Raw genomic sequence first — 16,658 nt, 5'->3', positions numbered from 1 at the left:
GAGAATACAATTTTTAAAAAGTTTCCAATTTACTTCTATTATCAAATTTGCTTTGTTCTTATGTTCTTTGTTGAAGGGATACCTAGGTAGGTTGCATGCACATGCCTGAAGCACTACATGACAGGAAATAGTGCTGCCATCTAGTGCGGTTGCTAATGTATAACATTGTTGCAAAACTGCTGCCATATAGCGCTGCAAACACGTGCACACTCGTAAGCTTACTTTACTGCTTTTCAACAAAAGGATAACAAGAAAACTAAGAACATTTGATAACAGAAATAAATTGGAAAGTTGTTTAAAATAATATCTTCTATAAGAATCATTTAAGAAAAAAATTGGGTTTTCTGTCCCTTTTAAACTCATCCCTTGTATTTGTGTAAAATTTGTCTTTCGCTCCCTATAAAGGCCTGGTGCAGTTCGTGTAATTTTGACAACCTTTGTTACAGATTTTTCTTTTGGGCCTTTCTAGTGAGGCTGAGACAAAACAGTTTTAACGGAAACGTGTGGTGACTGGTAACTTATTATAAGTTAAGAGCATAAGTTAAGAATAAAATTAAGAATAAAACTTTAATAAGAAATAAGAATCAGCCAATCAAATTCAATCTGATTGGCTGATTGGATCAGCCAATCGGATTGAACTTGGTTCTGATTGGCTGATAACATCAGCCAATCAGAATATTCCTACCTTAATTCCGATTGGCTGATAGAATCCTATCAGCCAATCGGAATTCGAGGGACGCCATCTTGGATGACGTCCCTTAAAGGAACCGTCATTCGTCGTTAGTCCGTCGGGCCAGCAGGATGTTCCGCGTCGGAGGTCTGCAAGATGGATCCGGAAGAAAGAAGATTGAAGATGCCGTTGATAGAAGACTTCATCCGGATCATGGACCTCTTCAGCTCCCGCTTGGATGAAGACTTCATCCGGATCATGGACCTCTTCAGCCCCCCGCTTGGGCTTGGATCAGGACATCGGAGGAGCTCTTCTGGACAGATCGTTGAACCCGTTGAGGTGAAGATAAGGTAGGAAGATCTTCAGGGGCTTAGTGTTAGGTTTATTTAAGGGGGGTTTGGGTTAGATTAGGGGTATGTGGGTGGTGGGTTGTAATGTTGGGGGGCTGAACTTCTTGGGGCATGCCCCGCAAAGGGCCCCGTTCAGGGCTGTTAAGGTAAAAGAGCTTTGAACTTTAGTTATTTAGAATAGGGTAGGGCATTTTTTTATTTTGGGGGGCTTTGTTATTTTATTAGGGGGCTTAGAGTAGGTGTAATTAGTTTAAAATTGTTGTAATATTTTTCTTATGTTTGTAAATATTTTTTATTTTTTGTAACTTAGTTCTTTTTTATTTTTTGTACTTTAGCAAGTTTATTTAATTGTATTTATTTGTAGGAATTGTATGTAATTAATTTATTGATAGTGTAGTGTTAGGTTAATTGTAGGTAATTGTAGGTAGTTTATTTAATTAATTTATTGATAGTATAGTGTTAGGTTTAATTGTAACTTAGGTTAGGATTTCTTTTACAGGTAAATTTGTAATTATTAACTATTTTAGCTATTAAATGGTTCTTAACTATTTAATAGCTATTGTACCTGGTTAAAATAAATACAAAGTTACCTGTAAAATAAATATTAATCCTAAAATAGCTACAATGTAATTATAATTTATATTGTAGCTATATTAGGATTTATTTTACAGGTAAGTATTTAGCTTTAAATAGGAATAATTTATTTAATAAGAGATAATTAATTTAGTTAGATTTAAATTATATTTAACTTAGGGGGGTGTTAGTGTTAGGGTTAGACTTAGCTTTAGGGGTTAATACATTTATTAGAATAGCGGTGAGCTCCGGTCAGCAGATTAGGGGTTAATAATTGAAGTTAGGTGTCGGCGATGTTAGGGAGGGCAGATTAGGGGTTAATACTATTTATGATAGGGTTAGTGAGGCGGATTAGGGGTTAATAACTTTATTATAGTAGCGCTGAGGTCCGCTCGGCAGATTAGGGGTTAATAAGTGTAGGCAGGTGGAGGCGACGTTGAGGGGGGCAGATTAGGGGTTAATAAATATAATACAGGGGTCGGCGGTGTTAGGGGCAGCAGATTAGGGGTACATAAGGATAACGTAGGTGGTGGCGCTTTGCGGTCGGCAGATTAGGGGTTAAAAAAATGTATTCGAGTGTCGGCGATGTGGGGGGACCTCGGTTTAGGGGTACATAGGTAGTTTATGGGTGTTAGTGTACTTTAGAGTACAGTAGTTAAGAGCTTTATAAACCGGCGTTAGCCCAGAAAGCTCTTAACTACTGACTTTTTCTCCAACATTGGTGTGTCCGGTCCACGGCGTCATCCTTACTTGTGGGATATTCTCTTCCCCAACAGGAAATGGCAAAGAGTCCCAGCAAAGCTGGTCACATGATCCCTCCTAGGCTCCGCCCACCCCAGTCATTCTCTTTGCCGTTGCACAGGCAACATCTCCACGGAGATGGTTAAGAGTTTTTTGGTGTTTAAATGTAGTTTTTATTCTTCTATCAAGTGTTTGTTATTTTAAAATAGTGCTGGTATGTACTATTTACTCTGAAACAGAAAAGGATGAAGATTTCTGTTTGTAAGAGGAAGATGATTTTAGCAGACAGTAACTAAAATCGATTGCTGTTTCCACACAGGACTGTTGAGATGAAGTAACTTCAGTTGGGGGAAACAGTTAGCAGACCTTTCTGCTTAAGGTATGACTAGCCATATTTCTAACAAGACCATGTAATGCTGGAAGGCTGTCATTTCCCCTCATGGGGACCGGTAAGCCATTTTCTTAGTCAAATATAAAAGAATAAAGGGCTTAAAAACTGGTAGACATTTTTATGGGCTAAAACGATTGCTTTATTGGGGCATATTATGCAGATTGTAGCTTATAATTGGCATTATAATCTTGGGGAACGTTTAAAAAACGGCAGGCACTGTGTTGGACACCTTTTTTAGTCTGGGGGCCTTTCTAGTTATAGACTCAGCCTCATTTTCGCGTCATTACTGCACAGTTGTTTTTGGAGAGCAAGGCATGCAGATGCATGTGTGAGGATCTAAGAATCACTAAAAAAGCTTCTAGAAGGCGTCATTTGGTATCGTATTCCCCTCTGGGCTTGGTTGGGTCTCAGCAAAGCATATAGCTGGGACTGTATAGGGGTTAAATTTGAAAACGGCTCCGGTTCCGGTAATTTAAGGGTTAAAGCTCTGAAATTTGGTGTGCAATACTTTTAATGCTTTAAGACACTGTGGTGAAATTTTGGTGAATTTTGAACAATTCCTTCATACTTTTTCACATATTCAGTAATAAAGTGTTTTCAGTTTGAAATTTAAAGTGACAGTAACGGTTTTATTTTAAAACGTTTTTTGTGCTTTGTTGACAAGTTTAAGCCTGTTTAACATGTCTGTACCATCAGATAAGCTATGTTCTATATGTATGAAAGCCCATGTGTCTCCCCATTTAAATTTATGTGATAATTGTGCCATAGTGTCCAAACAAAGTAAGGACAGTAATGCCACAGATAATGATATTGCCCAAGATGATTCCTCAAATGAGGGGAGTAAACATGATACTACATCATCCCCTACTGTGTCTACACCAGTTATGCCCACACAGGAGGCCCCTAGTACATCTAGTGCGCCAATACTTATTACCATGCAACAATTAACGGCTGTAATGGATAACTCCATAGCAAATCTTTTATCCAAAATGCCTACTTATCAGAGAAAGCGCGATTGCTCTGTTTTAAACACTGAAGAGCAAGAGGACGCTGATGATAACTGTTCTGACATACCCTCACACCAATCTCAAGGGGCCATGAGGGAGGTTTTGTCTGATGGAGAAATCTCAGATTCAGGAAAAATTTCTCATCAAGCTGAACCTGATGTTGTGACATTTAAATTTAAATTAGAACATCTCCGCGCACTGCTTAAGGAGGTGTTATCTACTCTGGATGATTGTGACAATTTGGTCATTCCAGAGAAATTATGTAAGATGGACAAGTTCCTAGAGATTCCGGTGCCCCCCGACGCTTTTCCTATACCCAAGCGGGTGGCGGACATAGTAAATAAAGAGTGGGAAAGGCCCGGCATACCTTTTGTTCCCCCCCCTATATTTAAGAAATTATTTCCTATAGTCGACCCCAGAAAGGACTTATGGCAGACAGTCCCCAAGGTCGAGGGGGCGGTTTCTACTCTAAACAAACGCACTACTATTCCTATCGAAGATAGTTGTGCTTTCAAAGATCCTATGGATAAGAAATTAGAGGGTTTGCTTAAAAAGATTTTTGTACAGCAAGGTTACCTTCTACAACCAATTTCATGCATTGTTCCTGTCACTACGGCAGCGTGTTTCTGGTTCGAAGAACTAGAAAAGTCGCTCAGTAAAGAATCTTCGTATGAGGAGGTTATGGACAGAGTTCAAGCACTTAAATTGGCTAACTTTTTTGTTTTAGATGCCGCTTTGCAATTAGCTAGATTAGCGGCGAAAAATTCAGGGTTTGCTATCGTGGCGCGCAGAGCGCTTTGGCTAAAGTCTTGGTCAGCGGATGTGTCTTCCAAGACAAAATTGCTTAACATTCCTTTCAAAGGTAAAACATTATTTGGACCTGATTTGAAAGAGATTATTTCAGACATCACTGGGGGAAAGGGCCACGCCCTCCCACAGGATAGGTCTTTTAAGGCTAAAAATAAGCCTAATTTTCGTCCCTTTCGCAGAAACGGACCAGCCTCTAATTCTGTATCCTCTAAGCAAGAGGGTAATACTTCACAACCCAAACCAGCCTGGAAACCAATGCAAGGCTGGAACAAGGGTAAGCAGGCCAAGAAGCCTACCACTGCTACCAAAACAGCATGAATGGCTAGCCCCCGATCCGGGACCGGATCTAGTGGGGGGCAGACTTTCTCTCTTTGCTCAGGCTTGGGCAAGAGATGTTCAGGATCCTTGGGCGCTAGAAATAGTTTTTCAAGGTTATCTCCTGGAATTCAAGGAACTACCCCCAAGGGGAAGGTTCCACAGGTCTCAATTATCTTCAAACCAAATAAAGAGACAGGCATTCTTACATTGTGTAGAAGACCTGTTAAAGATGGGAGTGATACATCCAGTTCCAATAAGAGAACAAGGAATGGGATTTTATTCCAATCTGTTCATAGTTCCCAAAAAAGAGGGAACATTCAGACCAATTTTGGATCTAAAGATCCTAAACAAATTTCTCAGGGTACCATCGTTCAAAATGGAAACTATTCGAACGATCCTACCTACTATCCAGGAAAATCAATTTATGACTACCGTGGATTTAAAGGATGCATACCTACATATTCCTATCCACAAGGAACATCATCAGTTCCTAAGGTTCGCTTTTCTGGACAAGCATTACCAGTTTGTGGCACTTCCATTCGGATTAGCCACTGCTCCAAGGATTTTCACAAAGGTTCTAGGGTCCCTTCTAGCGGTTCTAAGACCAAGGGGCATTGCAGTAGTACCTTACTTGGACGACATCCTGATTCAAGCGTCGTCCCTGTCAAAAGCAAAGGCTCATACGGACATCGTCCTAGCCTTTCTCAGATCTCACGGATGGAAGGTGAACAAAGAAAAAAGTTCTCTGTCCCCGTCAACAAGAGTTCCCTTCTTGGGAACAATAATAGATTCCTTAGAAATGAGGATTTTTCTGACAGAGGTCAGAAAATCAAAACTTCTAAGCTCTTGTCAAGTACTTCATTCTGTTTCTCGTCCTTCCATAGCGCAGTGCATGGAAGTAATAGGATTGATGGTTGCAACAATGGACATAGTTCCTTTTGCACGAATTCATCTAAGACCATTACAACTGTGCATGCTCAGACAGTGGAATGGGGATTATACAGACTTGTCTCCGACGATTCAAGTAGATCAAAAGACCAGAGATTCACTCCGTTGGTGGCTGACCCTGGACAATCTGTCACAGGGAATGAGCTTCCGCAGACCAGAGTGGGTCATTGTCATGACCGACGCCAGCCTAGTGGGCTGGGGCGCGGTCTGGGAATCCCTGAAAGCTCAGGGTCTATGGTCTCGGGAAGAGTCTCTTCTCCCGATAAACATTCTGGAACTGAGAGCGATATTCAATGCTCTCAGAGCTTGGCCTCAACTAGCAAAGGCCAAATTCATAAGGTTTCAGTCAGACAACATGACGACCGTTGCATATATCAATCATCAGGGGGGAACAAGGAGTTCCCTGGCGATGAAAGAAGTGACCAAGATAATTCAATGGGCGGAGGATCACTCCTGCCACTTGTCTGCGATCCACATGCCAGGAGTGGAAAATTGGGAAGCGGATTTTCTGAGTCGTCAGACATTCCATCCGGGGGAGTGGGAACTCCATCCGGAAATCTTTGCCCAAATAACTCAATTATGGGGCATTCCAGACATGGATATGATGGCGTCTCGTCAGAACTTCAAGGTTCCTTGCTACGGGTCCAGATCCAGGGATCCCAAGGCGACTCTAGTAGATGCACTAGAAGCACCTTGGACCTTCAACCTAGCTTATGTATTCCCACCGTTTCCTCTCATCCCCAGGCTGGTAGCCAGGATCAATCAGGAGAGGGCCTCAGTGATCTTGATAGCTCCTGCGTGGCCACGCAGGACTTGGTATGCAGACCTGGTGAATGTCATCGGCTCCACCATGGAAGCTACCTTTGAGACAGGACCTTCTTGTTCAGGGTCCATTCGAACATCCAAATCTGGTTTCCCTCCAACTGACGGCTTGGAGATTGAACGCTTGATTTTATCAAAGCGTGGGTTTTCAGATTCTGTAATAGATACTCTGATTCAGGCTAGAAAGCCTGTAACTAGAAAAATTTACCATAAAATATGGAAAAAATATATCTGTTGGTGTGAATCTAAAGGATTCCCATTGAACAAGATAAGAATTCCTAAGATTCTATCCTTTCTACAAGAAGGTTTGGAGAAAGGATTATCTGCAAGTTCTCTAAAGGGACAGATCTCTGCTTTATCTGTTTTACTTCACAAAAGACTGGCAGCCGTGCCAGATGTTCAAGCATTTGTTCAGGCTCTGGTTAGGATCAAGCCTGTTTACAGACCTTTGACTCCTCCCTGGAGTCTAAATCTAGTTCTTTCAGTTCTTCAAGGGGTTCCGTTTGAACCCTTACATTCCGTAGATATTAAGTTACTATCTTGGAAAGTTTTGTTTTTGGTTGCAATTTCTTCTGCTAGAAGAGTTTCAGAGTTATCTGCTCTGCAGTGTTCTCCGCCCTATCTGGTGTTCCATGCAGATAAGGTGGTTTTGCGTACTAAGCCTGGTTTTCTTCCGAAAGTTGTTTCTAACAAAAATATTAACCAGGAGATAGTTGTACCTTCTTTGTGTCCGAATCCAGTTTCAAAGAAGGAACGTTTGTTACACAATTTGGACGTAGTCCGTGCTCTAAAATTCTATTTAGAGGCTACTAAAGATTTCAGACAAACATCTTCCTTGTTTGTTGTTTGTTCTGGTAAAAGGAGAGGTCAAAAAGCGACTTCTACCTCTTTCCTTTTGGCTTAAAAGCATTATCCGATTGGCTTATGAGACTGCCGGACGGCAGCCTCCTGAAAGAATCACAGCTCACTCCACTAGGGCTGTGGCTTCCACATGGGCCTTCAAGAACGAGGCTTCTGTTGACCAGATATGTAAGGCAGCGACTTGGTCTTCACTGCACACTTTTGCCAAATTTTACAAATTTGATACTTTTGCTTCTTCGGAGGCTATTTTTGGGAGAAAGGTTTTGCAAGCTGTGGTGCCTTCCGTTTAGGTAACCTGATTTGCTCCCTCCCTTCATCCGTGTCTTAAAGCTTTGGTATTGGTTCCCACAAGTAAGGATGACGCCGTGGACCGGACACACCAATGTTGGAGAAAACAGAATTTATGCTTACCTGATAAATTACTTTCTCCAACGGTGTGTCCGGTCCACGGCCCGCCCTGGTTTTTTTAATCAGGTCTGATGAATTATTTTCTCTAACTACAGTCACCACGGTTTCATATGGTTTCTCCTATATATATTTCCTCCTGTCCGTCGGTCGAATGACTGTGGTGGGCGGAGCCTAGGAGGGATCATGTGACCAGCTTTGCTGGGACTCTTTGCCATTTCCTGTTGGGGAAGAGAATATCCCACAAGTAAGGATGACGCCGTGGACCGGACACACCGTTGGAGAAAGTAATTTATCAGGTAAGCATAAATTCTGTTTTTCCTGCGGCTGGAGTTTTGTCGTTAGATGTCTAACGCTCACTTCAGAAACGACTCGAAATACCGGAGTTACATTAGGATACGCAATTTACGTAAGGGGATCTGCGGTATGGAAAAGTTGCGGCTGAAAAGTGAGCGTTAGACCCTATTTTGAGTGACTCCAAATACCGGCGGTAGCCTAAAACCAGCGTTAGAAGCCTCTAACGCTGGTTTTCACGGCTAACGCCAAACTCCAAATCTAGGTCTATATCTCTATATAAAAAGTTTGTTTAAAAGTAAACTGTATGTATTATAGAAAGGTATTAGTCACCATTCAATATTGACAGAGAAACAGTCTGGGCAAACATATAGTAGTCATGTGTATTTGGTTATTTCGGGCCAATCCAAATGCTCAATATGGCAGCCGCCTCATTCAGCAATTTTCGGAGCCAGATTTCTTGTGAAAGTGCAAGAAAAAACAATCTGTACAAATCAAGATCTTAGTGTGCTGCACTTTCACAAGAATAAATCCAGCTCTGAAAAGAGACGAATGTGTCTTGCAGACACCATCTTCGGCATTTGGAACGATTCAAAATAGCCACATGTACATGACTAATAAAAAAAAGTTTGAATACAATGTCCCTTTTAAAGAACTATATACATTAGACATATTAATTTATTAATAAACAATATATTGCTGAACATTTGTGGAATGCAACTTTATTCAAAAGCATTTTCTTTTGTGTTGCAGATGACTACACGGAAGATATGCTAAGTCAGCATGATGAAGAAGTTGTAAGGATAAAGTTGCATTACGAAAAATCTAAGGAGATGCTTGATGCTGTTAACAAATGGGAAACCAGCTGGGAAAAGTTTCTAGTATTGGAGGTAACAACTCGTCATTTATAACCTCTACTCTGCAGTCAGGTGTATTATGTGCATAAGTTTCTTAACCTATCTTCTAATAGGCATGGAAAAGAGTTCTATTCTCTAAACCAGTGCTTTCCAAACTGTGTGTCGTGACACATTAGTGTGTCGTCAGCAGTGTGTGGGTGTGTCCCTGCTTCAGCACAAATTTTTTTGAATTTAAATTAATTTTTTTTTTTTGGGGGGGGGGGGGTTCTGACTTTCTGCTTGTCTGCTACGCAGTGGGTCACAGATCATCTTAACCGATTGGCACAGCTCAGTGGGAACTAAAACTATTCCCACTGGCAGCTTTGGTGGGAAAATTGGCTCCTGACTGCATGTGTAGTCTCCTCAATAGGCTTGTGACTGCATAGGTAGTCAGCGAGTGGACAGCAGTGTGTTTGCGGCATGGACAGTAGTCAGTCGGACACGCAGAGCTCTGAGGGCAGCAGCTTAAACGCTGAGCTGAAGTCAGAAGTCAAAGTGTTTTTTCTCCAACATAGGTGTGTCCGGTCCACGGCGTCATCCTTACTTGTGGGATATTCTCTTCCCCAACAGGAAATGGCAAAGAGCCCAGCAAAGCTGGTCACATGATCCCTCCTAGGCTCCGCCTTCCCCGGTCATTCTCTTTGCCGTTGCACAGGCAACATCTCCACGGAGATGGCTCAGAGTTTTTTGAGGGACTGTATAGGGGTTAAATGTAAAAACGGCTCCGGTTCCGTTATTTTAAGAGTTAAAGCTTTCAAATTTGGTGTGCACTACTTTTAAGGCTTTATGACACTGTGGTGAATTTTGAACATTTCCTTCATACTTTTGCGTATATTCAGTAAAAAAGTGTGTTCAGTTTAAAATTTAAAGAGACAGTAACGGTTTTATTTTAAAACGTTTTTTGTGCTTTGTTATCAAGTTTATGCCTATTAACATGTCTGAACTATCAGATAGACGATGTTCTGTATGTTCGGAAGCCAAGGTTCCTCTCCATTTAAATATATGTGATGAATGTGACAAACAAAGTAGGGACAATGATGCCACTGATAATAATGTTGCCCAAAATGATTCCTTAAGTGAGGGGAGTAAGCATGGTACTGCATCATCTCCTTCTATGTCTACACCAGTCTTGCCCACTCAGGAGGTCCCTAGTGAATCTAGTGCGCCAATCCTCCTTACTATGCAACAATTAACGGCTGTAATGGATAATTCTATTAAAAACATTTTAGCCAAAATGCCCACTTATCAGCGAAAGCGCGACTGCTCTGTTTTAGATACTGAAGAGCATGAGGACGCTGATGATAATGGTTCTGACATGCCCTTACACCAGTCTGAAAGGGCTAGGGAGGTTTTGTCTGAGGGAGAAATTTCAGATTCAGGAAAAATTTCTCAACAAGCTGAACCTGACGTTATTACATTTAAATTTAAATTGGAACATCTCCGCGCTCTGCTTAAGGAGGTGTTATCTACTCTGGATGATTGTGACAATTTGGTCATTCCAGAGAAATTATGTAAGATGGACAGGTTCCTAGAGGTCCCGGTGCCCCCCGAAGCTTTTCCTATACCCAAGCGGGTGGCGGACATTGTAAATAAAGAATGGGAAAGGCCCGGCATACCTTTTGTCCCTCCCCCTATATTTAAGAAATTATTTCCTATGGTCGACCCCAGGAAGGACTTATGGCAGACAGTCCCCAAGGTCGAGGGGGCGGTTTCTGCTCTAAACAAACGCACCACTATCCCTATAGAAGATAGTTGTGCTTTCAAAGATCCTATGGATAAAAAATTAGAGGGTTTGCTTAAAAAGATGTTTGTTCAGCAAGGTTACCTTCTACAACCAATTTCATGCATTGTTCCTGTCACTACAGCAGCGTGTTTCTGGTTCGAGGAACTAGAAAAGTCGCTCAATCAAGCATCCTCTTATGATTAGGTTATGGACAGAGTTCAAGCACTTAAGTTGGCTAACTCTTTTACCTTAGACGCCACTTTGCAATTATCTAGATTAGCGGCGAAAAATTCAGGTTTTGCTATTGTGGCGCGCAGAGCGCTTTGGCTGAATTCTTGGTCAGCGGATGTGTCCTCCAAGAACAGATTGCTTAACATCCCTTTCAAGGGGAAAACGCTGTTTGGCCCTGACTTGAAAGAGATTATTTCAGACATCACTGGGGGAAAGGGCCACGCCCTTCCTCAGGATAGGTCTTTTAAGGCTAAAAATAAAACAAATTTTCGTCCCTTTCGCAGAAACGGACCAGCCTCAAATTCTACATCCTCTAAGCAAGAGGGTAATTCTTCTCAAACCAAGCCAGCCTGGAGACCGATGCAAGGCTGGAACAAAGGTAAGCAGGCCAAGAAGCCCGCTACCGCTACCAAGACAGCATGAGATGCTGGCCCCCGATCCGGGACCGGATCTGGTGGGGGGCAGACTCTCTCTCTTCGCTCAGGCTTGGGCAAGAGATGTTCAGGATCCTTGGGCGCTAGAAATAGTTTCTCAAGGTTATCTCCTGGAATTCAAGGAACTACCCCCAAGGGGAAGGTTCCACAGGTCTCAATTGTCTTCAGACCACATAAAAAAACAGGCATTCTTACATTGTGTAGAAGACCTGTTAAAAATGGGAGTGATTCATCCTGTTCCATTAGGAGAACAAGGGATGGGGTTTTACTCCAATCTGTTCATAGTTCCCAAAAAAGAGGGAACATTCAGGCCAATTTTGGATCTCAAGATCCTAAACAAATTTCTCAAGGTCCCATCGTTCAAGATGGAAACCATTCGGACAATTCTTCCTACCATCCAGGAAGGTCAATTCATGACCACGGTGGATTTAAAGGATGCGTATCTACATATTCCTATCCACAAGGAACATCATCGGTTCCTAAGATTCGCCTTTCTGGACAAGCATTACCAGTTTGTGGCACTTCCATTCGGACTAGCCACTGCTCCAAGAATTTTCACAAAGGTACTAGGGTCCCTTCTAGCGGTGCTAAGGCCAAGGGGCATTGCAGTAGTACCCTACTTGGACGACATACTGATTCAAGCGTCGTCTCTACCACAAGCAAAGGCTCATACGGACATTGTCCTAGCCTTTCTCAGATCTCACGGGTGGAAAGTGAACGTAGAAAAAAGTTCTCTATTCCCGTCAACAAGAGTTCCCTTCTTGGGAACAATAATAGACTCCTTGGAAATGAAGATTTTTCTGACAGAAGCCAGAAAATCAAAACTTCTAAGCTCTTGTCAAGTACTTCATTCTGTTCTTCTTCCTTCCATAGCGCAGTGCATGGAAGTAATAGGTTTGATGGTTGCGGCAATGGACATAGTTCCTTTTGCGCGAATTCATCTAAGACCATTACAACTGTGCATGCTCAGACAGTGGAATGGGGATTATACAGATTTGTCCCCGACGATCCAAGTAGATCAGAGGACCAGAGATTCACTCCGTTGGTGGCTGACCCTGGACAACCTGTCCCAAGGGATGAGCTTCAGAAGACCAGAGTGGGTCATTGTAACGACCGACGCCAGCCTGGTGGGCTGGGGCGCGGTCTGGAAACACCTGAAGGCTCAGGGTCTATGGTCTCGGGAAGAATCTCTTCTCCCGATAAACATTCTGGAACTGAGAGCGATATTCAATGCTCTCAAGGCTTGGCCTCAACTAGCAAAGGCCAAATTCATAAGGTTTCAATCAGACAACATGACGACTGTTTCATATATCAACCATCAGGGGGGAACAAGGAGTTCCCTGGCGATGGAAGAAGTGACCAAAGTAATTCAATGGGCGGAGCTTCACTCCTGCCACTTGTCTGCAATCCACATCCCAGGAGTGGAAAATTGGGAAGCGGATTTTCTGAGTCGTCAGACATTCCATCCGGGGGAGTGGGAACTCCATCCGGAAATCTTTGCCCAAATAACTCAATTATGGGGCATTCCAGACATGGATCTGATGGCGTCTCGTCAGAACTTCAAGGTTCCTTGCTACGGGTCCAGATCCAGGGATCCCAAGGCGACTCTAGTAGATGCACTAGTAGCGCCCTGGACCTTCAACCTAGCTTATGTGTTCCCACCGTTTCCTCTCATTCCCAGGCTGGTAGCCAGGATCAATCAAGAGGGCTTCGGTGATCTTGATAGCTCCTGCGTGGCCACGCAGAACTTGGTATGCAGACCTGGTGAATATGTCATCGGCTCCACCATGGAAGCTACCTTTGAGACTGGACCTTCTTGTTCAAGGTCCGTTCGAACATCCGAATCTGGCATCACTCCAACTCACTGCTTGGAGATTGAACGCTTGATTTTATCAAAGCGTGGGTTCTCAGATTCTGTCATTGATACTCTTATTCAGGCTAGAAAGCCTGTAACTAGGAAAATTTACCATAAAATATGGAAGAAATATATCTGTTGGTGCGAATCGAAAGGATTCCCATGGAACAGGGTAAAAATTCCTAAGATTCTATCCTTTCTACAAGAGGGTTTGGAGAAAGGATTATCTGCAAGTTCTTTGAAGGGACAGATTTCTGCTTTATCTGTTTTACTTCACAAGAAGCTGGCGGCTGTGCCAGATGTTCAGGCTTTTGTTCAGGCTCTGGTTAGAATCAAGCCTGTTTACAAACCTTTGACTCCTCCTTGGAGTCTCAATTTAGTTCTTTCAGTTCTTCAAGGGGTTCCGTTTGAACCCTTACATTCCGTAGATATTAAGTTATTATCTTGGAAAGTTTTGTTTTTGGTTGCAATTTCTTCTGCTAGAAGAGTTTCAGAGTTATCTGCTCTGCAGTGTTCTCCTCCTTATCTGGTGTTCCATGCAGATAAGGTGGTTTTGCGTACTAAACCTGGTTTTCTTCCGAAAGTTGTTTCTAACAAAAATATTAACCAGGAGATAGTTGTGCCTTCTTTGTGTCCAAATCCAGTTTCAAAGAAGGAACGTTTGTTGCACAATTTGGATGTAGTTCGTGCTCTAAAATTCTATTTAGAGGCTACAAAGGATTTCAGACAAACATCTTCCTTGTTTGTTGTTTATTCTGGTAAAAGGAGAGGTCAAAAAGCAACTTCTACCTCTCTCTCTTTTTGGCTTAAAAGCATCATCAGATTGGCTTATGAGACTGCCGGACGGCAGCCTCCTGATAGAATCACAGCTCATTCCACTAGGGCTGTGGCTTCCACATGGGCCTTCAAGAACGAGGCTTCTGTTGATCAGATATGTAAGGCAGCGACTTGGTCTTCACTGCACACTTTTACCAAATTTTACAAATTTGATACTTTTGCTTCTTCTGAGGCTATTTTTGGGAGAAAGGTTTTGCAAACCGTGGTGCCTTCCATCTAGGTGACCTGATTTGCTCCCTCCCTTCATCCGTGTCCTAAAGCTTTGGTATTGGTTCCCACAAGTAAGGATGACGCCGTGGACCGGACACACCTATGTTGGAGAAAACAGAATTTATGTTTACCTGATAAATTACTTTCTCCAACGGTGTGTCCGGTCCACGGCCCGCCCTGGTTTTTTAATCAGGTCTGATGATTTAATTTCTCTAACTACAGTCACCACGGTATCATATGATTTCTCCTATGCAAATATTCCTCCTTTACGTCGGTCGAATGACTGGGGAAGGCGGAGCCTAGGAGGGATCATGTGACCAGCTTTGCTGGGCTCTTTGCCATTTCCTGTTGGGGAAGAGAATATCCCACAAGTAAGGATGACGCCGTGGACCGGACACACCGTTGGAGAAAGTAATTTATCAGGTAAACATAAATTCTGTTTTTTTTGTTGCAGCTAGCTCCCAGTAGTGCATTGCTGCTCCTGCTTTTGATATATGGATAGGAAGTGGATGCTTAAAAATGCTTGATAATGAAATGCGAGTGTCTTTATCTAATATTCCACTAAATATTCAAAAACTGTGTTCATCCCATCAACCTCATAGAGCCCATTAAAATAGTAGGTAGCTATTGGTGTTATTAAACTTTTTTTAATTCTTGCACATACATACGGTTACTTGTAAATACATTTCGTTATTATATAATTTATGTATGTGTCCGTATCTCTTAAAACAAGTTAATTTAACCTCCTGTTTGCTACTACAACTGAATAACTGTGTCACGAAATGATATAGGTCTAAAAAGTGTCACCAACATGAAAAGTTTGGAAAGCTCTGCTCTAAACTGAATACATTAGTTAGTTTATAAAAATATTGTATCTTTTTTTTTTTTTTTTTTCTTTCTCACCAACGTTGGTTACATTGTCGTGACTGGAATCTATCCTCAAAAAATGTAGGGGAGTTGTATGCTTTGTATGAATTTGGCAGCAAATTTTAAAGTGTCAATGTGTTATCTTGACTGTCCCTAGCAGCATTCACCAAAGAAAACTGACCATTTTAAGCAGAGGCTGGAAAGGCAATCCAAAACTTTAAACTTCCTATTACTCCTCTTCCTGCCACTGACTGTTACGATAGAAAGATTATATTAGCCGAACTTTAGAGAGAAACTCAATGATTTCAAGTATAATGTGATTATATGCTTTCCTGTAATATGTTGCGTTGTACGAAATTACGTTGTAAAAATAAGTCTGAGAAACATAGGGTATGAGGAAACTGGTAGGAATTTACATGCACTATTAAAAAAAAAATAAAGATATGAAAACCTGGGTTTGTGAGAATGATTTTTGAGCGCTTACAGTATTATCTTAGTGTATTGGTGCTAAGAATACTTGCCCACACAAAGATCTCAACCGCACGAATACACTGAGATAATGCTGTAAGCACGTTGTTCTATTTTTATCATCGCAACCAGCATGCACCCTGACTCCTTACCCCAGTATCAACAAACCATAAACATTGCACTCCCTTGCCAATATTTTAATTCCCCAATGAGCCATAATCAATGTGCTATAAAACACACACGTTCATGATGCCCCAAATTGTTTACATTCATTATAATGCTCCCTTTGTTAAAATAAAATGTTACCCAGTAGCTCCTCACCTCTGCCACAGCATGGGACACAAACAATGTCACATGCTCTTTCATTTATTTCAAAGCACTTTATAATTTCGAGCTTCTCTTCAATAGTTGACCTTTTCTCCAACATAGGTGTGTCCGGTCCACGGCGTCATCCTTACTTGTGGGATATTCTCTTCCCCAACAGGAAATGGCAAAGAGCCCAGCAAAGCTGGTCACATGATCCCTCCTAGGCTCCGCCTTCCCCAGTCATTCTCTTTGCCGTTGTACAGGCAACATCTCCACGGAGATGGCTTAGAGTTTTTTGGTGTTTAACTGTAGTTTTTATTATTCAATCAAGAGTTTGTTATTTTAAAATAGTGCTGGTATGTACTATTTACTCTGAAACAGAAAGGTGATGAAGATTTCTGTTTGTAAGAGGAAAATGATTTTAGCAACCGTTACTAAAATCGATGGCTGTTTCCACACAGGACTGTTGAGAGGAATTAACTTCAGTTGGGGGAAACAGTGAGCAGACTTTTGCTGCTTGAGGTATGACACATTTCTAACAAGACAATGTAATGCTGGAAGCTGTCATTTTCCCTATGGGATCCGGTAAGCCATTTTTATTACATAAGAAAAAAGGGCTTCACAAGGGCTTTTAAGACTGT

General features: G+C 41.9%; 1 protein-coding gene across 2 annotated transcripts in view; it reads left to right on the top strand.

Moving 5' to 3' along the window:
- The window catches only part of LOC128649814 (protein regulator of cytokinesis 1), a 281,224-nt gene that overhangs the window by 117,934 nt on the left and 146,632 nt on the right, over nt 1-16,658 (top strand). For both annotated transcript variants that reach the window (XM_053703289.1, XM_053703288.1), the window contains one exon: nt 8,944-9,080. In XM_053703289.1, the coding sequence (XP_053559264.1) occupies nt 8,944-9,080 (137 nt within the window). The remainder of the gene's footprint in view (nt 1-8,943; nt 9,081-16,658) is intronic.

This window comes from Bombina bombina, chromosome 2 (assembly GCF_027579735.1).
Source record: "Bombina bombina isolate aBomBom1 chromosome 2, aBomBom1.pri, whole genome shotgun sequence".
Lineage (NCBI taxonomy): Eukaryota > Metazoa > Chordata > Amphibia > Anura > Bombinatoridae > Bombina > Bombina bombina.
The sequence above is the reverse complement of the archived record's forward strand: the minus strand, read 5'-3'. Positions and strand labels throughout refer to the sequence as shown.